Raw genomic sequence first — 25,668 nt, 5'->3', positions numbered from 1 at the left:
TGTGTGTGGTGTTTTTCGCGGTCAATTTGCACTGCTGTATTTAGATTTACAGTAACTAATATTTTCCCAGAATGCATTGAAAATATACAGTAACATACTGTCAACTGTGTGCACAGTACATAACTGTTGAAAATACAAAATAATACTGTGAAAGCAACAAAATCTACAGTAACATACCGTACATAGGTTATACAGTAAGAAACTGTTGAGAAAAACAGTATAATGCTGTGAAAACAACAGAAATCATTTACAGTGCAGTGCATTCAGACATACTTCTTTTGTCACATTCTGCTTTTCACCTACTATATAGTAGGGAAGTATGCAATTTCAGATGCAGGCGGTGACTGAATGAGTGACTCACTGAATCATTCATCATTCACTAACTTCAGGAATGATGCAAGTGACTGTATTTAATAATGGGTCTTTGAATCATTGACTGTGTGGATTTATTTGAAATTATATTCGTTGTGAAAAAGAGCAGAAACATAATATTATGTCCAAAATGTAACTCAATGTTAACTTGTTTGTTGAACTGTTGCAAAAACCAGTATCACATTTGCAATCGTGCTGATGTTCTGGAAAAAAGCACTCTTGCTCGTGTGATATTGCTTAACTCTGTCATGTGACACAAGTATAAAAAAGATATGAAAGGTCTTCCAGATTTTATCCTCATATCTTGATTTTTTGGGGAATTTACACTGCATTTAAATAGGGTACATCACGCAGTGAAAGCGTGCACTATTGAAGTGTACGTGCAGGAGTTTATCGTAAAACGCTCCACAAACATTCAGCAGAAGCTGTTTATCCACCCAACAGATCTAACCACATTTCCGTACAGATAAAACATAGGAGAAAACCGTTGCAGCATCCATTTTGATCCCAAAACCAGTGAATAACATTTATAACATTTGCCTGCATTGTTGCAACAAAATTCATCAGTGACTGTTAATGAGCAAACACAGTAACCTGAAATTGATCATTAAGAGAAATTTGCATTTGGTCTTTGGAAAATGTGATGTTTTGTTGAGTTTATAACAAGATCTCTGTTTTTTGATTGCATATCCTACTTTGGTATTTTGGGAAATCTGAGCAAAATAACTCTTTTGAAACTCTACGTGACACACATGTGAGTTTACCCTGGTGTTCTCTTCTGAAGAAACTGAGAAGTGTAGGTGTTTCCTGAAACTCAAGTATGATGAGCTTATACGATCCTCATAGTTTAGCTGTATACTATGGTGGCTATATAACTGTAACAAGGCTTGGAAAAAATACACTTTAGTCAACATTTTAGTGAACCAACGTCTCTAACACATTTTTGTGTGTTCATTTAATCAAAAAGGAAAACAAAATCCACGTTAGCGTTTCAATGACTTTCCGAAAGAGGAAATAATATACATATACAACAATATAGTAATTTTAACATAAAACATGGAGAGACTCTTGAACCTCAGAGTGAGAAAACTTTATTGATAAACACAAGCAGACACATATGGAGGATAAAGCATGTTATACTAAATATTTAAAGTCTTGGGAAATCTACAGTATTTATCATTCAGGATCACAATAAACTCAAAGATCACTTAGAGGAAATATAAATGACAAAACAAAACAACAAATCAGATTATATTTATTATATTATTATATCTGAAACCGTAATAGTGTAAAGCCAGATGCAGTTGTTGTGATCAGATCATCATTTGTGAGAAACAGAATCACAGAGTTTGATGACTGTTCTGTGGTGAAACGTGTAAATCACCTCCGTCATCTCAGATTCCTGTAACACAAACACAGAGTCAAAGGAGAAAAACAGTGAGTGTTATGGGATATGAGTCAGTGAGTATTATGGGATATGAGTCGGTGAGTATTATGGGATAAAAGTCAGTGAGTATTATGGGATATGAGTCGGTGAGTATTATGGGATATGAGTCAGTGAGTATTATGGGATATGAGTCGGTGAGTATTATGGGATATGAGTCGGTGAGTATTATGGGATAAAAGTCAGTGAGTATTATGGGATATGAGTCGGTGAGTATTATGGGATATGAGTCAGTGAGTATTATGGGATATGAGTCGGTGAGTATTATGGGATATGAGTCGGTGAGTATTTTGTGATATGAGTCGGTGAGTATTATGGGATATGAGTCTGTGAGTATTATGGGATATGAGTCGGTGAGTATTATGGGATAAAAGTCAGTGAGTATTATGGGATATGAGTCGGTGAGTATTATGGGATATAAGTCAGTGAGTATTATGGGATATGAGTCAGTGAGTATTATGGGATATGAGTCGATGAGCATTATGGGATATGAGTCAGTGAGTATTATGGGATATGAGTCAGTGAGTATTTTGGGATATGAGTCGGTGAGTATTATGGGATAAAAGTCAGTGAGTATTATGGGATATGAGTCGGTGAGTATTATGGGATATGAGTCAGTGAGTATTATGGGATATGAGTCGGTGAGTATTATGGGATATGAGTCGGTGAGTATTATGGGATAAAAGTCAGTGAGTATTATGGGATATGAGTCGGTGAGTATTATGGGATATGAGTCAGTGAGTATTATGGGATATGAGTCGGTGAGTATTATGGGATATGAGTCGGTGAGTATTTTGTGATATGAGTCGGTGAGTATTATGGGATATGAGTCTGTGAGTATTATGGGATATGAGTCGGTGAGTATTATGGGATATAAGTCAGTGAGTATTATGGGATATGAGTCGGTGAGTATTATGGGATATGAGTCGGTGAGTATTATGGGATAAAAGTCAGTGAGTATTATGGGATATGAGTCGGTGAGTATTATGGGATATAAGTCAGTGAGTATTATGGGATATGAGTCAGTGAGTATTATGGGATATGAGTCGATGAGCATTATGGGATATGAGTCAGTGAGTATTATGGGATATGAGTCAGTGAGTATTTTGGGATATGAGTCGATGAGCATTATGGGATATGAGTCGGTGAGTATTATGGGATATGAGTCAGTTAGTATTATGGGATATGAGTCGATGAGCATTATGGGATATGAGTCGTGAGAATTATGGGATATGAGTCAGTGAGTATTATGGGATATGAGTCAGTGAGTATTATGGGATATGAGTCAGTGAGTATTATGGGATGTGAGTCGGTGAGAATTATGGGATAAAAGTCAGGCAGTATTTGGGGATATGAGTCGATGAGCATTATGGGAATTGAGTGAGCATTTTGTGAGGCCTATAATGGAGTCTCTGTGTCTTTTACTTTTGTTACGAAATTCTAAAACTGAAGACCAACAAGAGTGACTCTGTAAAACACATGTTCAACAACACATAATATACTGCACAATGCCAAATATGATCAACAAGTTTGTGAGCTAGTTTGCAGAACCTCAAGGAGAACTTGAAGAAGGACCTGAAGGAATCTGTGGGTCTGGTGTTGTAGCAGCTAAAAAGAGACAATCATTAGAGTGAATGAGTCAGTCTGATCTACAATAAAAGACAGATATCAGCTTAATAAACAAATTCAACAAGATTACACTGTCAGAGAGGTGAATGTCATACTAAAACGATCAAATGAAAGACTAATTAAAAACGATAATGTAAAAAGAAAGTGATTCAATAATTGTGTATGTGGTCTTAAATGAGTAAGTGTTTTGTTTGTTTTATAAATACTTCTGAAATAACGGTGTAAAAATATATGAGAAATTATTCATTTCGTGTAATTTCTGTCTCACCATAGACAGTAACACTGAATCTGTGTTTAGTCTCATTAGCCTGACTTCGTCATACTCATATTCTAGTCAGAATGTGAGTCTGATACTGCTCCATAGGGCTTTGATTATGAGGCGTGTCTTAACCGAACCAGGAAAAAAACCCCTCTGCATTCAATTGGATAGACCTACAACCAATCAGAGCAACACAGTAAGTGACGTATGTTGAGCGATGCATAGTTGTCAACAGAGCTCAACTGCACACACGCAGGAAGAAGTAGTAAAGTAATGAGTAAAGTAATAATAAAGCACTCCATGAGTGCGACCAAAGGAGAAACCACAATGACCACCACAGGGTTTTCATTGTGTCCCATTTTCTTAGTGACCATCGGAGTCAGCTGATAAATTAAACTTTTGCCGAATCCCGTAGGAAGGACGGCAAACACATCTTTCTGATCGACAAATGCCTTGATTGCGGTTCTCTGTTCGTATTTTTTAATTAATGCGCTGTCGATTTTATTTTATAACAGACGCGATAGCGGAATCTAAACATCTCAATTCTCCTGCTGAAGTCCTCTTTGTTGAAAACCAATTCAACCCAAGCGCTCTTTGGTGACGTGGGTGATTACGTAACCGCAGATCATCTCTCCATCATCGATTAAAGCCCGCCCTGGCAATTTGATTGGCTCGGCCTTCTGGGAGCCGAGCAAAATTACTCCTCAACGGATCGAGTCCAGACCGAACTTCCCGACCAAAAAATGTTGTGGGTGGGGTTCGGGCTGGCACCCAGGCTAACAAATCATTGCATCTCATATTAAATAAAACTCTGATTTTCTCATGAAGTTGGTCTGAGCTCCACACAACATCAAACACAGAAAACACTTTTACTTCAGACGAGAATCACGTCACACTGAAACTAATGCTGTTTGAGCTTCAGTGTTTTATAGAACCAACATTTAGAGAGACCAACAGTGAACCAGTCATAGAAAGAACAGTTCAAATTGATTATAAATCAGGTAAAAATTATATATGGACGCTGGTTCATTCATGGGTTCATGAGTTTCTTGTTGAAACATTGAAATTTTGAATCATTTACAAACAGTTATGGTGTGTAATGAACCCTCGTTTTCTGAAATCATGTGACTTTAGAAGTTTGATACATGCTCCAAATCACAGGTTCAAAACAAATGATTCACAAAGTTTCAAAGCTCCACAAAGAGTGTTTAGAAAGCGCCCGCCACTACTGGAAGGATTATGTGATTGATTATGAGCACTTAAAATGGCCGACTCCCTTATCAGTGCTTACATCTGCGTCTCGTCATCGTGGCCGTACAAAAAATGATCAGACAAACCAATGCCGTCTACCCGTGTGCTTCATCGCACATGACCAGACCCCATCTAGAGGCCACTTCACTGCTTAAAGATTCTCCAAATAACTAAACCAGACCCACTATAGACCTTATTCAGAGCAGCGCCATGACAGGTATGGAAGCAATAGACTTACCATGTTTTCAATGGCATCAGCTGTAAAAAGCTGTATGTATGGAGTTTTTTGTCTACTGAAACTTCTTGGAAGGATATTTTTGAAGTATTTCATTAGCAATACAATCCAAAAACATATTAAATAACAGTACAACCCACTGAAGAGATGTCAAGAGTATGTATCCCTCAGCCTCGCTTTCATTCCCATTAAAATTCAAAGATGGCACTGATGTGAATAAGATCTATAGATCGGCACATAAGAATCAAGAGAGCGCAAGTCTGTGGTGTGATACGAGAGAAAGTCGCACCTAAACCGAATGTGTGGTCTGAAATACAGCGTTGCTATGGACGACGACATTTATCAGAGAATATGTGAATGCAGCGATTGACCAATCAGAATAAAATATTCCATAAATAAATGCTAATATCAGTGCTGTGGTACCTGCACATGTGTGACAGAGTGTGTTGATGTCCAGATGTGTGGTCTGGTTGCTGATGGGATTGTTCAGCACACAGCTGTAGGTGTTTTTATCCTGATATTCCACCTCCAGAGGTAGAGAGAGACTGATGCTGAGATCAGACGCACTGATGCTGGACAATACACTGATTCCTTTGTACCAGGAGAGAGTCACATGACTCACATTCACCACTGATGAACACACCAATGAACATGATAATGATGAAGATGATGATGAAGAACAGTCTCTGCTGATGACAGGAACAGGCAGACGAGCTGGAAAATAAACAGAAATATGATCAAATCTAATAAACCATCTTATATTCGGTTCAGTGTTAAGTGAGTTTTATATGGTCTGTCATCTCAAACTATAAAATGATTCAACAATTCGATATTTGAAGAATATTTGAAGGACAGGATACATTATCTCTACTCACCATAGACAGAAACTCCGAATGATTTTGATGACAATTGATCAGTCAGGCTGATAAAAATCAGATAAGAAAATACAGTATGTTCAGCTGTGTTGTTTGTGATGGTCAGAGATCCAGTTTGATTGTCCAGCTTCAGTCTGTCTCTGAATCTCCCATCAAGAACATCATCATATACAGTGATTCTGTCGGACCGTTTATTGATTTCTGCTATTACAGTGCTTTCATTTCCAATCCTCCACTGAATCACATCATCATCCTTCATTTCAGTAAGATTAGAGTTTAGAGTGACTGAATCTCCCTCCATCACTGATATTTTAACTGTATCATCAAACACACAAAAAAAAAAAAAAAAAAAAAAACAGAAACAGGGTTTGTCACAAATGGTTTATTACATTAAATAGCTTAAATTTAAAATAAACAATATCCTAAAACAACAAAAATAATCAAAATAGTATATGAATTAATTTCAAATTTGTCATAAAAAACAGGTGTAAATGTTTTTTTGTTTTTTTTTTAACTCACCAATGACATTGAGATAGAAATCAATCCTCATTACGTTGCTCTGTAGGCCATAAACTCCAGTATGTTCAGTTGTGATGTTTGTGATGGTCAGAGATCCAGTTTGATTGTCCAGCTTCAGTCTGTCTCTGAATCTCCCATCAAGAACATCATCATGCACAGCGATTCCGTCGAACCATTTATAGATGACTGCTATTAAAGTGTATCCAAACCTCCACTGAATCATAAAAACACCCTTCATTTCAGTGAGACCAGAGTTTAGAGTGACTGAATCTCCCTCCTTCACGGACACTGCCCTTTCTCCATCAACAAGCCCTCCTGAAGTACAAACACAGCAAGATTCTTCTGTTTAAATGTTAGACTTTTAAATAACTTTATGATGGATTACTAATATAAACAGTTAAACTACAAAACCGATTAATAATTGTATCTTTGAGATTATTTAGAATAAAACTCATTTACTGATGAAGTTGGTCTGATCCACACAACATCAAACACTGAAGACACTTTTACTTCAGACGAGAATCACGTCACACTGAAACTAATGCTGTTTGAGCTTCAGTGTTTTATAGATCCAACATTTAGAGAAACTAACAGTGAATCTGATGCAGAAACAACTAAAGTCATAACTAATTATTAAAACACATTTAAAACTTACCAACCAGATGCCAAAAACAATCAAGTAATTCAAAATACTTTTACAGCACCTTTCACAATAAATATTCCAGTGCAATGCTTCACTTGAAAAAGTGGTAGGTGGTAAGAAGTAGCTAAATTAATATTTGACCATTTATTATAATACAAATGTTAAACGACTGACCGGTAGTATAACAGTTTTTCAAATTGCTTGCACACAATTTCTGAAACCATGGCTCAAGTTTTTTGGAAACTCACACAAAACCACAAAACACGCACCCAACATGCAACACATCAGACAGCTCTTGCAAAATCAAACTCTTCCAAAAATTGTGTTTTTGCGTAGTAACTCTCCACACAAACATCAAATGATTAGCCGCATACACACCAAACTACACACAGATGTGAAAAATGGGTAACACTTTAGAATACTGTTCCTTCATTAATGAATAACTACACAGGAACAAATGAGTAACGCATTATTAACATTGTAGTAACTACTATTAACTAACATGAAACTCTGATTAACAAATTAGTAAGTAATAGCGCTCAGATGAATGTAGTAGTTCATTATTAGCTAATCAATAACTACTATTTTTTTCATACCTCCCAGAGAACTACTATCTACAGGTTCATAATTAACATGAATAATGCATCATTTATAATAAAAGGTAATGGTAACCCACTAGTAATGACTCAAGTATTAATACATCATTCTAAAGGAACTACTAATTATTTGGATCAGTATTCTAAAGTGAAAAACATGATAACTACCTAATATTGACTGAAGTCATTGTAAGCTTTTGAGACTTTTGTAAGATTTTGAATAGTAATTCCTTCCAATGGATTTGGTAACACTTTAGTCATTACTAGTGTGTTCCCATGATCTTCACTTTAGAATACTGATCCAAATAATTAATAGTTCCTTTAGAAGGATGTAGTAACACTTGAGTCATTACTATCCAAAACCTTACAAAAACCTCAAAAGCTTACAATGACTTCAGTCAATATTAGGTATTTATCATGTTTTTCACTTTAGAATACTGATCCAAATTATTAGTAGTTCCTTTAGAAGGATGTAGTAACACTTGATTAATTACTAATGAGTTACTATTACCTTATTATATATTATGCATTATTAATATTAATTATGAACCTGTATATAGTAGTTCTTAGTAGTCTTCAGTGAGGTATGAAAAATAGTAGTTACTGATTAGCTAATAGTGAACTACCACATTCGACTGAACGCTATGACTTACTAATTCGTTAATCAGAGTTTCTTGTTAGTTAATAGTAGTTACTACAATGTTAATAGTGCATTACTCATTTGTTCCTGTGTAGTTATTCATTAATGAAGGAACAGTATTCTAAAGTGTTACCGAAAAATGTAAAACACTACTCTACTCTACTGTCTTTTGCTTGTTCATTGTGCCGTGAGTGTACAGGAGTTTGTTGCTGTGAAACAATCTATATTGTGGCTTGTATGTACATTCAATATATATATATATATATATATATATATATATATATATGTAGTATACACACACACACACACTGAATATGCATACAAGCCAAGTCAAAAAGTTGCTAAAGCGCTGTTTGTGTAATAGGGTGGTCCTTATTTTTAAAGTCTCCAGTTGTCATGCTCTTAACCCTTCAAATTGTTCCTTTATATAAGAAAATACAGCATGCCAATTTTTATGGCAGTAACATAATAATTACTGGCAGCTCAATAGCTTTAAACTTTCTGAGATTTTGATGATTTTCGTAAAAAACGATCATTTGAATTGGTATTGTACCTGGCTAGTAAAATTCCCAAAAAATCTCCACATATTCCACATGCTCCATATATTCCTAAATATGTATTTTAGATGCATATCTCAGTTTACTTATTGTAGAAACTAAATCCAAATTAATCCATCCATGACCTGGTTTAGCAGATTTACCTTTCCTGGTGGAATCAATACATATTTCTATTGATGATCACCTTGGTTATTGTTTGGGTTTAGAGCACATTTTTTGGTTTAAAAAATGAGATTACGTTCCTTGAAATTGACCCGGAACTTTGGCCAAATCAAGCAGATTATCAGGAGGCACAGGCAATTATACATGCAATGAAAGTGGTCAATGATCACGCCGAGAGAGGAGTGGCTGATTCAAGAATACAGTGGCTATCTCACACACTCTGTAGAACAATTGCAGTTTCTCCTTCATGTGGTGGAAGATCACCGACGGATCTATCCAGACTGCAAAAAGTCAACACTGGCTGCTGAGCATCAGAAATGAGGGATTGTTGAAAACTTTGTGCTTTTTTTGAGATTGTTGTCAATTATATCACATGGAACCAATCCAACCGATATAGATATTATACCGCAAAGTGATGAAGTCACTGACCATTACATGGTCACTTGCATACTACGTACTGCTGAAATTTGTCATGTTGCGCCACGTTATCGACCAGGCAGAACAATCCTTCCAACCACTATAGATAGATTCTCAAATAGCTTACCTGATCTATCTCAGCTGCTCAGTGAACCCAAACAAACAGATTAACTAGAGGAAATGACTAGCACTATGAGCACCATTTTCTCTAGTACATTAGACATCGTTGCACCAATTAGATTAAAAAAGGTTAGAGAGAAAACTAAAGCACCATGGTACAACAGTGCTACGCATGTTATCAAGAGAGAAACTCGTAATTTAGAGCGTAAATGGAAACAAACTAATTTAGAGGTCTTTAGAATCGCGTGGAAAGACAGTATGTCACGTTATAAAAAGGCCCTAAAAGCAGCCAGGGCTGAGCATCTCCGCAAACTAATAGAAAACAACCAAAATAATCCAAGGTTTTTATTTAACACCGTGGCTAGACTAACAAATAAACAGACGTTACCTGAGCAAAATATTCCGTTACAGTTTAGTAGTAATGATTTTATGAATTTCTTCACTGAGAAAATAGAAAGCATCAGAAACACAATTGTAAATGTACAATCTTTAATGGTGTCTAATGATTCAGCCTCAATTACCGCCCCTCAAGAACAACTACAGTGCTTTACTACTATAGGACAGGAAGAGCTAAATAACCTTATCATTGCATCTAAAACAACAACATGTTTATTAGATCCAATACCCACTAAACTACTGAAAGAAGTGTTACCTGTAGTGGCAGAGCCTCTTCTCAATATTATTAACTCGTCTTTATCTTTAGGTCATGTTCCAAGAATATTCAAGTTGGCAGTTATAAAACCTCTTATTAAGAAACCACAATTAGATCATAATAACCTAGCAAATTACAGACCGATTTCAAATCTTCCATTTATGTCTAAAATATTAGAAAAAGTGGTGTCCGCTCAACTGGGCTCTTTCTTGCAAGAAAATGATATCTATGAAAAGTTTCAGTCTGGATTCAGGCCGCATCATAGCACTGAAACTGCGCTCGTTAAAATCACAAATGATTTACTTTTAGCTTCTGACCAAGGCTGTATCTCTATACTAGTTTTACTCGATCTTAGTGCTGCGTTCGACACTGTAGATCACAAAATACTCTTAGATAGACTACAAAACTACACTGGTGTTCAGGGACAGGCATTAAACTGGTTCAGATCGTACTTATCAGACCGTTACCATTTTGTCTGTTTAAATGGGGAAAAATCGAAGATAACTTCAGTAAACTATGGAGTGCCGCAGGGATCTGTGTTAGGCCCTCTGTTATTCTCAATATACATGCTGCCACTTGGTAATATTATAAGAAAACATGGAATTAATTTCCACTGTTATGCGGATGACACTCAATTATATATTTCATCACGACCAGATGAAAACAATAAATTATCTAAATTGACAGAGTGTGTTAAAGATATAAAATACTGGATGACGTGTAATTTTCTGCTAGTAAATTCAGATAAAACGGAGGTATTACTTATTAGTCCAAAAAACTGCCCACAAAACCTCTTACAATACAACTTTAATTTAGAAGGGTGTCCTGTTACTTTATCCACTACAGTAAAAGACCTGGATGTTATATTAGACCGCAACTTGTCTTTCGAAAATCATATTTCATATGTTACAAGAACAGCCTTTTTCCACCTTAGAAACATTGCTAAGCTACGTAATATGCTATCTGTTTCTGATGCAGAAAAGTTAGTTCATGCATTCATGACCTCGAGACTAGATTACTGTAATGCTTTATTAGCCGGTTGTCCTGCATCCTCAATAAACAAGCTACAGTTAGTCCAAAATGCCGCCGCTAGAGTTCTTACTAGATCAAGAAAATATGATCATATAACACCAATTCTATCGTCTCTACACTGGTTACCTATAAAGTTCCGTATCAATTACAAAGTATTACTACTGACCTATAAAGCCCTAAATGGTTTAGCTCCCCTGTATTTAATGGAACTTCTATCGCCCTACAATCCATCGCGCTCTTTAAGATCACTAAATTCGAGGCTTCTGGTCATTCCTAGGATATCTAAGTCCACTAAAGGAGGGAGGGCGTTTTCACATTTAGCTCCTAAACTCTGGAATAGTCTTCCTGATATTGTTCGAGTCTCAGACTCGCTGTCCCAGTTCAAAACTAGATTAAAGACGCATCTCTTTAGCCAAGCATTCACATAATAATTACCTTTTATACTACAGTTGAATCAGATTGAATGCATTAATATTATGAACAGCAGCTACGCTAATTATTTCCCATCTGCTTTTCTGTTGTTATCTCGGGACGCTAGTCCCGAGGTAAATACAGATCGTCAGCTCCAGTTTGTATCCAGCCTCCCATGGAAACTACAGATGCCCCAACACCTGTGCAGAGACGACTCGAAGCCCGTGAAGAGACGACTCGAAGCCCGTGAAGAGACGACTCAAAGCCCGTGAAGAGACGACTCGACGCCCGTGAAGAGACGACTCGACGCCCGTGAAGAGACGACTCGACGCCCGTGAAGAGACGACTCGACGCCCGTGAAGAGACGACTCGACGCCCGTGAAGAGACGACTCGACGCCCGTGAAGAGACGACTCGAAGCCCGTGAAGAGACGACTCGAAGCCCGTGAAGAGACGACTCGAAGCCCGTGAAGAGACGACTCGAAGCCCGTGAAGAGACGACTCGACGCCCGTGAAGAGACGACTCGACGCCCGTGAAGAGACGACTCGAAGCCCGTGAAGAGACGACTCGAAGCCCGTGAAGAGACGACTCGACGCCCGTGAAGAGACGACTCGACGCCCGTGAAGAGACGACTCGAAGCCCGTGAAGAGACGACTCGAAGCCCGTGAAGAGACGACTCGACGCCCGTGAAGAGACGACTCGACGCTGGCGATATGTTTATGCCCTAAATCAATACATGATTAACTAACTGTATTTCTCTATGTACATTTCTGAAATGCACTTTCTGTAAAGCTGCTTTGAAACAATATGTATTGTGAAAAGCGCTATACAAATAAATTTGAATTGAATTGAATTGAATTGTTGTCATGTCAGTGTTGCTCTGATTTCAATAAAATGTAGTTCATTTGCAGCAACTTTTAATATTACTTGCATATCACAATAACGCCGCACAGCTTAACATAGGCAATCTTCCACATGATTGAGCTACCTCTAAATGTCATTTTTTTGTCAACATTTTTGCATATTTCCAATTTTGAAGTTAAAAGGAACAGTTTAAGAGGTTAAGACACTAACATTTTGCACAAAAAAAAGGACTTGATAAGGACCACCCTAGTGTGTAAGTGTGTGTGTGTATATATGTATATGTAGTATATACACAAACACACACACACACACACACATATGTATATATATATGTGTGTGTGTGTACAGCCTGGTCTCATTGTTAATACGTAGTATTAATACGTATTTTTCAAAGATAGAAAACGTACGTTTTGTACGTTTGGATAGATGCTGAAACGTATGCTATGGATGTATCTGCAACAATTAAACGTAACATTATTACGTTTTTACAGCTACAAAACGTTAAATATTTACGAATCTTTCATATCATTAAAGGAGAAGTTCACTTTTAAAAAAACTTTTGCTGATTATTTACTCACCCCCATGTCATCCAAGATGTCCATGTCTTTCTTTCTTCAGTCGAAAAGAAATTAAGGTTTTTGATGAAAACATTCCAGGATTTTTTCACATATTATGGATTCCATTGGGACCCAAACGGTTCAAGGTCCAAATGACAGTTTCATTGCAGCTTCAAAGGGCTTTAAACGATACCAGACGATGAATAAGGGTCTTATCTAGCGAAACGATCGGTCATTTCAAAAATAAAAAAAAAAGTTTACGTTTTATAAGCACAAATGTTCGCCTTGCTCTGTTCTGTGATGCGCGTTCGTGACGTCAAGTAATACGCAATTACGTTGAAAAGGTCACGCTTGAAAAATTGAAGAAAATGTTCTTTTTGGCTTTTTAATATTAAAACACTCAGGATACGCACACGAAATGGGCATTTTAAACGATAAACTGACACAAATACATTTGAAAATGTTTATATGGTCCTCCTTCCGCACATTTGTAAACACATCAAACTTGACCTTTTCAACGTAATTGCGTATTACGTGACGTCACGAACGCGCATCACAGAACAGAGCAAGGCGAACATTTGTGCTTATAAAACTTAAACTTTTTTATTTATTTTTGAAATGACCGATCGTTTCGCTAGATAAGACCCTTATTCATCGTCTGGTATCGTTTAAAGCCCTTTGAAGCGGCAATGAAACTGTCATTTGGACCTTGAACCGTTTGGGTCCCAATGGAATCCATAATATGTGGAAAAATCCTGGAATGTTTTCATCAAAAACCTTAATTTCTTTTCGACTGAAGAAAGAAAGACATGGACATCTTGGATGACATGGGGGTGAGTAAATTATCAGCAAAAATTTTTTCAAAAGTGAACTTCTCCTTTAAGATATCTGTATAATTTACCTTTTACCGTTTTATAGATAAATGGAAGATTCCCTTAACCCCACTCCCAAACCTAAACATAACGTTACCCATTTTTATTAACAATATAGCATTGAAAGATTTTTTTAGCACCTAATCCTACTCCTACCCCTAAACCTACCCATAACAATTTCTTAAAACTACATAGGCTACAATTATGAAGAAAAACAACATACGTGTAATCACAATAATTTATTTATTGCGAAAATGTCAAAACCGGTACCAAAAGTCGTTCACATGACGATGTGTTGCAGTCACAGTCCTCTCTTTCAGTATATAATAGTTTTGAATGAGGTACAGAGCAGAATTTAAGTTATTAATACATGAAAATGTTAATCCGGCTTCGCTCTGTGTGAAGGCACGTGCGCTTCTCCATTTCAAATGTAGTTTACCGAGTGAAATACGGCATGTCGCAATCTGTGGCGAGAGCCAATGAGCGTTTGATATCACTGCCGTAAAACATGTCGTAACGCTTCTTGAGGGCGCAATTTTTGAATTTGAATTCATCACGAGCGCGGGATTTGACAGGTACGGACTGCGCTGCTGTGATAGCCTGTGAAATGGAGATGAAGATCACTCACTGGATAAAGGGCTGAATTTGGATCTCTTTCTTGCAAACGTATGGATTCTAAAGATTTGGATTATATCAAGCTAATAAAATTGATGTCTTTTGTGAATTTATGTTGGGTTTTGGTGTATTATTGTTCTATTGGAGAAAACGCATTTTGTGTCTCACTGTAAATAAACGAAATATTACAAAATGGTTAAACGATTAAATAAGTTATTTTTAAGGTTTTAAAGTGTATTCTTGTTTAACTGCAAGGCTAGCTAATCCTCTGAAACGAGTTTGCAGCAGAAGGCACGAACAGAGCGAATTGTTATTTCTTGAGTAGGCTAAACTGCATTTAATAAATGCGACTGAAAACGTAATTGATAAGACATTTGAATGCAATAGAGTCAAAACATTAATGCCACGATTTTAATATGCACAAATAAGAATACGTACAATTTACAAATATGTACGTCGGTAGAGTTGTTCATACGTAAATAATTTACGTTTTTGTGCTGTTAATACGTAAATATTTTACGTTTTAGTGCTGTAAATACGTCAGTATTATACGTTTCTGTGTGTATAAAACATAAGTAAATGTACGTATGGTAGAATTACACTTTACGTAAAAATACACACGTATTCTCATGAGATCACGTTGCAGCGTGTGTGCATATATGTGTACATACATTCATAAATACATACAGTAAATATGTATACATGTTTTGCAAAAAGTTTGTTTTTCAATTTCAAACTGAGTTATAAAGCATATGATGTGCTTGCAGTTCTCTTACGAGAGGTTCTCTCGTATTGCGTAAGTTGCTTACGCTACGGGAAAGTTGTCTTTCTTCGAGATCTGAAGCCAAAAAATTATCCTTAATTTGTATTCATTGTCAACGCAGTGCAGCCAGTGCCGTCGCTGGTGGGGTGCGAGGCCCTGTGCGAACTTGAAATGCGAGGCCCTGCTCTTTGATGTGTATGCTCAATTGTGCATGAATTAAGTCACACGGACTGTTCTAATTTTGCACGCATAATCTTGCTGCAATACGTTTTTATCAAGTAGAATAATACAGCATAATCATCATGCACATAGTCTAGCTATGACTTTTTGCTATTTATTTCAGAGGGGAAAAATCAACTAGCTGTGCAACCACAAATGGCTTTACATCAAGTCAGCTCGATAATTATCATCGAGAATCCGCCTATTTCAGCAACGTGTATCTGAATGGTCCAGTGGTAGAACTTTCGCCAAGCGTGTCAGAGGTTGCAGGTTCGAATCCGCTCTTGTGTGGTTTTATTTTTCTCGCATAACGTTTTTTTTTTTTATCATCAAAACCGATTATGTTAATCAGTGGTTGTATATCAAGCAGGGACACATTTGTGTGCATTATGCAGTTATCCACAACAGATTGAAGCGCGCGTCCAAATGAAGACAGTGCGGCGTGTGCTCAAGCCACACGAGAACACACAGTATCTGCGCCACTGATCGCAGCGGCAACGAGCACTTTAATCACTTGATTTAAAAAACAAATTTCAGCGCTAGATCTTCTCTTATTTAAAAAAAAAAAACGAACGAAATGAATGCTCTGCCAGTTAACTGGATATGTTTTATTTGTAAAAAACAGCAGGATTGCGAGGCCCCCTATTGGCGCGAGGCCCTGTGCGGTTGCACAGTTCGCACAGTCTATGCGACGGCTCCGAGTGCAGCAGCCGGCAGACCACGGCAGGCTGTATGAGCTTGCTCATTAGCTGCCTGGCGGCAACTGCTTAAGCCTACCAGTGAGCCCTGTATGTCGTCACACCCTATCAGGGCGCTTCGCGCCCTCCACACCCTTCTAACCGTCAAGGTGGGTGTGGCCAGTGTGTATATAAGCAGGGCTCGTTGGCTGAAATTCTGATTTTCTTGTCTTCAGCGAAGCTCTTCGCATCGCTGGATCTTGAGAGCCGCCGCCATTGAAACCAGCGACCAGCAAGCCTAGGACAGCGCCTGAAGAAGCCAGCCGCCTTTGCCGCCTTCAGCCATCCGTGCCTGCTACGCTATCCGGCAACATATCCTTTTACTGCTGTGTGTGTTCGCCTACTGCGACAAACACTCTCTCATTCTAAAAGAGCATGAGGCGTTTTTCTCAAAATGCCTCGTTTTTCCTGCGGTTCGTGCCGCGCCCCGCTCAGCAACGGAGACCGCCACCTCATCTGCGCTCTCTGCCTGGGCCGCGACTAGGGTGACCACCTGCTAATAAGCCCAAGGGGGGACAAGGGGTATGTTTCTGAGGGACAATGTGGGACACTGCCTGGCACGGCGGTGCCCCCACCCCACGGGCAGACTCACTGATAGTGGTTTACCCATTTCTAGCACATACCACCTTACATGATATTAATAATGCCCTATTCCCCTAAACATGTGTAATTGCTGATGTATGCTCATGAATAGGCCAACCAATGTGTATTTTTTTCTAAATAAAGATTCATAATATTTTGAACATTCAATGAATTGACAGATGCACTTCCACTTACGATTAACTATTTAATTTTATTTATTTTTCATTACAATTTATTCACTTTAAATAAATTATAATATAAAATTATAGGATTAACAGGAATTGTAGTTGCTCAACACCACAGGAACAGTTTTTTAAAAAAGTATTTAAAAAAAAATACCATTGACATCGTAGCCTATTCCCCTCCATGTCCGATTGAGAAGGACGTTTTGCAAAGGTCACAAAAAGCCCTCTTGGTATCGCCCTCAACACCTTTCAGCCACAAATATTCATTTTCCCAGTCTTTCTTGTACCCACACCTTCTCTTTTTAATTGATGACTGCGGTGCCTCTCAGACTCAGTCTCTGTCTTTCTCCATTTTTCGAATTGGAAAGCGCGCATCTAAAAGTTCCTTCCCAGTGTGTCTGGTATGCACGTGCGCGCGCTGTCATGACAACAACGAAAAAGTTTACGACAACCTAGTTAGCAGTTCAACTGAGGGGTGGGTGTGGCAACAGTAGCGTGTTGACTGCTGAACTGTCAAGTAATGTTCGTTTGGCTGCCTGGGGCTCGAGGATATAGAGCGACCAACTTTTTTTTTTGAGCAAGCATAGATTATGCGTGACACGGTCTCAATTTGCGGGACGCATGAATTGGGCTTCAAACGCTGTGCGCGCACGCGCTACGCGGGACGGGTGGTCACCCTAGCCGCGACCACACCGCCACCGCACTCTCTACGGGCGGCTGCCCAGAGTGCGAGGAACTTTCAATGTCGACCCTGCGGGCTCGACTTGAAGTTTTCGACCAAGCTGTCTCTCCGCCTGTCTCTGCTACGCCGCGCAGGAAGAAGCGCCGCTCACAGAGACCACCGGAGACTGATGAGGCGTTTAGAAGCTCGCCGGAGCCCCTCCCTCGAGCTTCTCTTTCGCCCTCTCCGCCCCCCCTTTCGGCCGCTCAACCGCCGGCTCCCGCCCGCGCTGCCGCCGCGTCAGGGGATGAGGCCGCTGGGTGCGACGAGCACGCTGACAGCTGTTCTATCCTGGCCTCTGACAGCGAGGAGTGGTCTACCGCCTCCTCTACAGTCCAGGATTCCGGCCGCACTCGGGCAGGCGAGGACGCGGAGCTTTTGCGCCTCCTCACCAGGGCCGTTGACCAGCTGGGCCTCGAGTGGTCTCCTCCTAAGGAGCCAGCACCCAACAGGCTCGACGGCTGCTTTCTACATCGCCGCCGCCGCTCGCCAGCGTCCAGAACCGCACCCTTCCTGCCAGAGCTCCACAGCGAGCTCTCTAAATCGTGGAATGCACCTTTCTCCGTGAGAGTCTCTTCCCACGCTTCATCGACGCTCTCTCAGGTTGACGGCGCCGCTGAAAAGGGGTATAATGCCATTCCCCCCGTGGAAGAGGCGGTTGCAGCGCACCTTTGCCCGCCTTCTGGTTGGCGCTCAAAGGCTGCCCTCCCGTCTAAGACTTGCAGGACCACTTCAGCCCTTTCGCCGCCGCCGGACAGGCTGCATCTGCCCTTCACTCCATGGCCGTGCTACAGATTCTACAAGCCAATCTTCTCCGCGATTTGGACGAGAGCGGCTCTGAATCTGCTTCCATCACGGATTTACGAAGCGTGACGGACCTTTCCCTTCGCGCCACGAAATCCGCTGCCCAGGCCATCGGACGGTGCATGGCCTCTCTGACTGTTACTGAGAGGCATCTATGGTTGACGGTCGCCGACATGAGGGAATCTGAGCGCGCGGTGTTTCTCAACGCCCCCCTCTCCCCCTCAGGTCTGTTCGGCCCGGCGGTACACGGGATCGTGGACCGCTCCTCGGAGGTGCAGAAAACTACACAGGCTATGAACCTTTTTCTACCTCGACGCTCAAGCTCTGCTGCACGCCGTCCTCGCGACCAGCCTGCACAAAGCCCTGCCCAGCGTCCAGCTCGACCTCCGTCCTCGCAGCGACGACAGGGCGGCCGCCCTAGATCGCGCTCGACCAGCCGAAACAGACCGCCTCCGCCGCGGGGACCCCGGCAGAGGATTACGGTGAAACCTGAGCCCGTTAAGTCCTCCTAGCCCGAGAAAAGAAGTGACGGCTGAGTCCCGCTGCGGCCGGACCACCGTCAAAGCTTCACGCGCTGCCAGTCCCTGTTGCCACGGTTACTGCAGACGCTCACTTTGCAGCCCTCGAGCGCTCACACACACTAACAAACATCTCGGCCCCGACGCCGCCCTCGCGCATCGTGCCTCACACTATATGTTCCCCGTCCAAAGCCACCGGGACACTGTGTGTAAAACGGCCAGCTATCGCTGCATGCGAGCCGCCGTATATAAGCACCAAGAGCGCGCGCACTGCGCCCGCGCCTCCGTTTCGAGCTCTCGAGCCCGCAACGCGCGGCAATCAGAGCTCGGAGGCCATTCTGCCCCATTCTGAGAGCTCAGGGAATGCGGATTTTGAACTATCTGGACGATTGGCTAATTATAGCACAGTCAGAGGCAGAGCTTATCGCCCACAGAACAGTGCTTCTCAGCCATCTGGAAAGCCTGGGGCTCACGGTCAACTGGACCAAGAGCGCTTTAGTGCCCAGTCAGTCAACCTCTTTCCTGGGTTTGGATCTGGACTCTGTGGCAATGACGGCCCGCCTGTCGATACAGCGCACGCGCTGTATTCAACGCCTGGCCGCGTCTTTCCAGCCGGGCAGCACCGCACCTCTCAAGACATTTTAGAGGATGCTGGGTTGTATGGCTTCAGCTGCAGCAGTGCTTCAGCTGGGTCTATTGCGTATGCGCCCGCTACAACGCTGGTTGAACGCCCGAGTGCCTCACAGAGCATGGGCTTCCGGCCGCATCCAGATCAGAGTGACTCAGAGCTGCGTTTCAGCACTGAAGCCCTGGTTAGCGGCCGACTGGTACCAGCGGGGAGTGACAATGGGGGCCGTCTCGCACCGCAAAGTTATCTCGACGGACGCTTCCACCTCAGGCTGGGGCGCTCTGATCGAAGGCACACCGGTCTTTGGCCTCTGGTCAGACCAGGAGAAATCCCTCCACATAAATTGTTTGGAGATGATAGCGGTCGAGAACGCGCTCAAGCGCTTCCTCCCACTCATACGGGATCACCATGTGCTAGTCCGCTCGGACAACATGTCCCTGGTGTCCTACGTGAACCGACAGGGCGGTGTCAGATCCAGGAACCTGTGCAAACTGACAGAACGCCTTCTCGTGTGGGCTCATCGCTCGTTGCTCTTGTTGCGCTCGCTGAGAGCCGCGCACGTGCCGGGCCACCTGAATGTCGGCCCAGACAGACTGTCCAGGGACATCATTCCCCCGGGAGAATGGTCCCTGCACCCCCAGACAGTCCAGTTGCTCTGGCGCCTATTCGGCAGAGCGGATGTCGCCCTCTTTGCGTCGAAAGACAACGCTCACTGCCCGATATTTTTTTCGAGGAGCGAGGACGCGCTGGCCCGGACCTGGCCCAGCCTCCCGCTGTACGCTTTCCCCCCGATCTCCCTGTTACCACAGGTCATTACGAGAATCAGGGAAACGCACCACCCAGTGCTTCTCAAAGCCCCGCGTTGGGAGAACCAAATCTGGTACCCAGAGCTGGTGAGGCTGTCGCACTTACCCCCATGGCCGATCCCGGTGAGAAAGGATATCCTATCTCAAGCCGGTGGATCGATCTGGCATCCCCATCCAGAGCGCTGGTCTATATACAGGCTTGGGAGGATTACTTTAAAAATGTATTCCGTTACAGTTACAAATTACTTCATAAAAAAAGTATTCAGTAACGTAATCCAAGTACTATAATATGAAAGTAATGTAACTGATTACTTTTGGATTACTTCAAGGTCACGTATATAAATAAAGTCAAGCAAGAAGAAATATTATTAAAAAAAAATATTAAAAATGTTTTATTTATTAAGAATTTGGCTCAGTGTACATTACAATATTTTCAAAATATACACACAGGCCTGAATATATATTTATGTAAAGGGCTATACAGACATCTAGTGGCTAATGTATGGTATTACAGATTATTTTGTTTTATTTGTAACTAATTTTTAACTAAAAAATAAAAACACAACATTTAACATTTTTACATAATCTACATATTAGTTTATTTTAAAATAGGCCTGCATGTTGACTAAAGCCGTGATCTTTCTTAATTTGCCTGACTGAACTTGTGGCGTTGGCAGTGGGAGTTCCCCTACGTTACCTAGACAGCGAACATCCCGTTACGTGAGAAAAGATTAAGAAAGGACATTTTGGGTACTAAAAAAGATACTCTCCTAATTTCTACAAAATAGCAGCGGAATTTCCATGAATTACAAGCGATTTTACCCGCAGGCAGCGTCGTTTCTACTAGCAGCAGTGATTCAATCTGCGTCTGAGGAGATTGTAGAAAGCTATTTGCGCATGCACCAGCGCGTGGCAGACGTGAGTCATTACTGGCAACAGAACCAGGAACTACTGTATAATCAAGCAGCGCTTAATATAGTGTTATTATGCCAAAATACTTATTTATTTAGTTTTAAATTAAACCATTGTAATCCTGAAAGTATTCCCCCTTTTTTTAAAATGTAACTATAATCTGATTACTACGTTTTTTGACGTAACTGTAACGGATTACAGTTACTGGATTTTTGTATCCTGATTACGTAACGCCGTTACATGTATTCCGTTACTCCCCAACCCTGTATATATATATATATATATATATATATACACCTAATAACTACATCAAAAAAAGAGACTTTTACTTCAGAAAAGAGCAATTACACACTAAAACTAATGCTGTTTATTGGAGCTTCATATTTATTTTGTTTTAGTGAATCCCTGATAACTGAATTTCGAGCTGAATTCAAACATGATCACAGTTCAATTATTTCTATATGAGAATAACAGTGAATGTTGATCCTCTCTGACTAAATTAACCAGTAATTTATCACATCAGAACAGAAACAACTGAAGTCATAGAAACACATTTAAAACTCACCATCCAGACGCCACAAACAGTTTTTAAATAGATATAGAACAGAAAAAAAGAAAAGAAAGTGTTAGTATTAACTTAATGGAGGAAAAGAGTAACAAGCACCACTTAAATGTCCAGCCCGCAGAAGTCACACTTACCCTGTAACTACATGAACAAGAGTATATTTCTCCAGTATTTAAGAAAAAGTTACAATAGTTTTAGTTCTCAGTGCACTTTTGTTAAAAGAAAGTCCTGTATAAATGCACAGATATGGACCCTATAATTTTTAAAAGCCTATATGTATTGGTATACTGTTATTACAGAACGGTTTGCAGTGTCTGTTCTCGCTAAATTGCTCTCAAATGTAAGATTGTTGTATTATAATAGTAGAATAAGTAACGCTTAGTTCTAAAATACCGACAGTATACATAATTTGTTAATTCTTCTGTTATTACTGCTTTATTCCTAAAACTTTACATGTTGTAGGTACACTATAATTACAGAAAGTTACACTGTAAATTCGAGCTCTTACTAGAACCAGGAAGTGTGATCATATTAGCCCGGCTCTGTCAACACTGCGTTTGCTCTCTATCAAACATTACATACATTTAAAAATCCTGATGATTACTATAAACTACTATTACTAAGATCAGAGTTTAGAGTGACTGAAATAAACTATATCATAAAGCAACGAAAAGAAAGCTTAATTTAATTTAGTCATTAAAAACAGGTGAAACCAATAGTCTATTTAACCCTTTCACACGTGATTCTGACTGGGAGAGTTTTTTCAAGGCGACATTTATTTTAAAACGTTTCCCCATTATTGTTTCCATGGCGAACTGTCATGATCTTGATTTAAAATGTGAGATGGCGCCGCCATGTTTGTTTGCGCCGCAGTTCAAATTGTCTGAAGAGTTTGAATCTGACAGTTATGTGACATCACTGAACATTCCAAATCCCAAATGTGGGACCGTATCACTCAAAAGGTTTACTCACTGTGGACAATGAGCCTGAATCTCTTGATCTCACTGTTGATCTGTAGATTATAAACTCCAGGATGTTCAGCTGTGGTGTTTGTGATGGTCAGAGATCCAGTTTGATTGTCCAGCTTCAGTCTGTCTCTGAATCTCCCACCAAGAACATCATCAAATACAGTGATTCTGTCGGCCCGTTTATTGATTTCAGCTATTACAGTGTTTTCATCTCCAAGCCTCTTTGTGTTTTTAAACCTCCACTGAATCACATCATCATCCTTCATTTCAGTAAGATCAGAGTTTAGAGAGACTGAATCTCCCTCCTTCACTAACACAAACTCACCAATCACTCCTGAAGAACAGAGGTTTTCACAGATTAAAGCTTTTAAATCACTTGATATTGGTTTGATGAAGCTTCACTAAAATACTTTTAGTCATGTAAATGTGAAGTGATTAATATTCTGCAGCAGTTCAAAGACAAAAGATGATGAATGAAAATGAGAAATAGTTCAACAGTTGTATATAATCAATAACTGCATTAAAAATATCAACTTTAATCTCAAATAAGAGAGTTATCTCTCAGCAAAATCACACATTAACTGTCTCTATAAGAGAATAACAGTGAATGTTAATCCTTTCTGACTAATTTAACCAGTAATTTATCACATCAGAACAGAAACAACTGAAACCATAAAAACACATTTAAAACTCACCATCCAGACGCCACAAACACAAACAGAGCAAAACTAATTTGAGAAACATTTTCTTCATCGGTTCACTGAAAAGCCCACGATAGTAACTCTTAATGTCTGAAACACTCAGATTGATCTGAAAGACTGAACTGAGATATTTATCTGGTTGTGTAACCTCTCACACAGTTTACACTCGCACGTCCATCCTCTTTTACATCACGAAAATCAACAAGCTTTTGCTGATCTTACATTTTCAAATGAATTCTGGCCCTGAATGAAAACTCAAAACCAGGAAAAGGCAAAGTTCAGGCGGTCAGCAAACAGCTTCTCTGAAGCAAGGCAAAACACACAAGCAGTGAACAAAGTTTAAGTCCAAACCAGTGTAAATCAAGCAGAAATAAACAGGCTTGATAATGTATCTCCATCCATACTAGCGTTTTCAAGTGTTTTCTAAAGGTCTGAAAATGCTTCAATGTGTAAATCATAATACGAGCTCACTGAGACTATCTGGTACCAAGGTCACACTCAAAATCATCATTCCCTGTTTGGTTCAATACGCAGATCATGTTTTGCTGTTTACAGACGCCGCTTGTTTTCTGCAAGATACTGGTGGGGGTTTATTTCTCATTTGCTCCTCTAGTTCAACTGGCTTTAGTCTCTTTTCTAAATATTATTCAACATACATATATTTACTTTAATGTAACATTGTCTATCACAGCATTTCTTGTCCAACTTCACAATCTGTATGGTGTTCTGTATTTTCCTGATGACAGGCAGACGAGCTGGAAACCATGAGAATAGAGATAAATGAGGATGAATGAAGATATTCAAGCAGACGAGGAAGAAACATCGACAGCAACCAAGTTTATCAAAAGTAGAGCTTTTAAAACAATCTGAAATAGAAAGTAAAAAAAAAATCCTAGGTTATTTTTTCAAGCCTGTGCTGGGTTGAGTCTTTTTGGGTCATTTTTTGGGGGGTTATATTTTTCAGTGTTTTTTTGTCTTACCCAGCTCCTGGGTCAATTTTAACAACCCAGCGGTTGAGTTATTTATCGAGGGCTTTTTGCATCCTCTTCAGGAGAGAGCAGTTCTCAGTGACACTGAATTGGTGCATTTAAATGGTAAAATACAGGTTACAGTCTTTAGAATCCTTGCATAAAATAAATGATTTTATTCTGAAAGATATTAAATATTAATGATAAAATATGTCCTCAGAGCTGTTCAGTGTTAGTTTATGGGCAGGTTATGGAGTCAGTCACAGCATCAGAAGTTAGTGGTTCCTGCGTAACATATACATTATATCATGCAAATGGCGTTAACAAGTTATCATGCAAACCAGTGGTTGTGTGGAGTATTTTACAAAACTTTAGAGGATTTAAGTTAATCTGTAAACACTAATTCATGTATGAAGTATAAAATAAGTTAGTATTCTAAAAAAAAAATATATATATATATATATATATATATATTATTCAACCCATTATGCTGGGTAAAATTAGCCCAACATGTGTTCTTTCCTAATATTTACCCATTCCTTGGGATAAAAAAAACAAGCCAAATTGGGTTGTTTTTAACCCTGTGTTTTTAGTGTAAATGCTCTAAATGTAAAAAGTAGGCTAACTGTTGTGAATCATCAGACTTAGTCAGGTCCATTTGAAACAGTTTATTACTCAAAGTCAACAGGCAAGGGTCCAATACCAGCGAGAACAGTGTAGCAGGGCAGGCAAGGCATAAAGGGAACCAGGCAAGAGGTCAGGGGCAGGCAGCAGACGATACGAGATCCAAGAAACAGGCAGAAGGTCAATGGGCAGGCAGCAGACAATCGATGAGTGAGTTTCAGCAAGGGTCACAAACACGGGCAGGA

General features: G+C 40.0%; 1 protein-coding gene and 1 long non-coding RNA gene across 3 annotated transcripts in view; one reads left to right on the top strand and one right to left on the bottom strand.

The window, feature by feature from the left end:
- LOC311295061 overlaps positions 1-25,668 on the top strand; it is a 262,848-nt gene that overhangs the window by 169,970 nt on the left and 67,210 nt on the right. The window lies entirely within an intron of this gene.
- Positions 1,448-23,966, bottom strand: LOC311295018 (uncharacterized protein). Of its 2 annotated transcripts, XM_084416188.1 has the most exons (7): positions 23,826-23,966; positions 23,135-23,464; positions 6,585-6,899; positions 6,066-6,380; positions 5,614-5,904; positions 3,368-3,424; positions 1,448-1,774 (listed from the first exon to the last, which is right to left on the bottom strand). In XM_084416188.1, the coding sequence occupies exons 1-6, from the start codon at positions 23,881-23,883 to the stop codon at positions 3,369-3,371; spliced, it is 1,365 nt and encodes a 454-aa protein (XP_084272314.1). In that variant the 5' UTR covers positions 23,884-23,966; the 3' UTR covers positions 1,448-1,774; position 3,368. The 2 variants fall into 2 exon arrangements, with proteins under 2 accessions (XP_084272314.1, XP_084272315.1); XM_084416189.1 differs by lacking the exon at positions 3,368-3,424 and having other exon boundaries at positions 23,826-23,965.

This window comes from Rutilus rutilus (assembly GCF_951802725.1).
Source record: "Rutilus rutilus genome assembly, chromosome: 8".
Taxonomy (NCBI): Eukaryota; Metazoa; Chordata; class Actinopteri; order Cypriniformes; family Leuciscidae; genus Rutilus; species Rutilus rutilus.
Note: the sequence above shows the minus strand (reverse complement) of the source record. Positions and strands in the feature narration are given on the sequence as shown.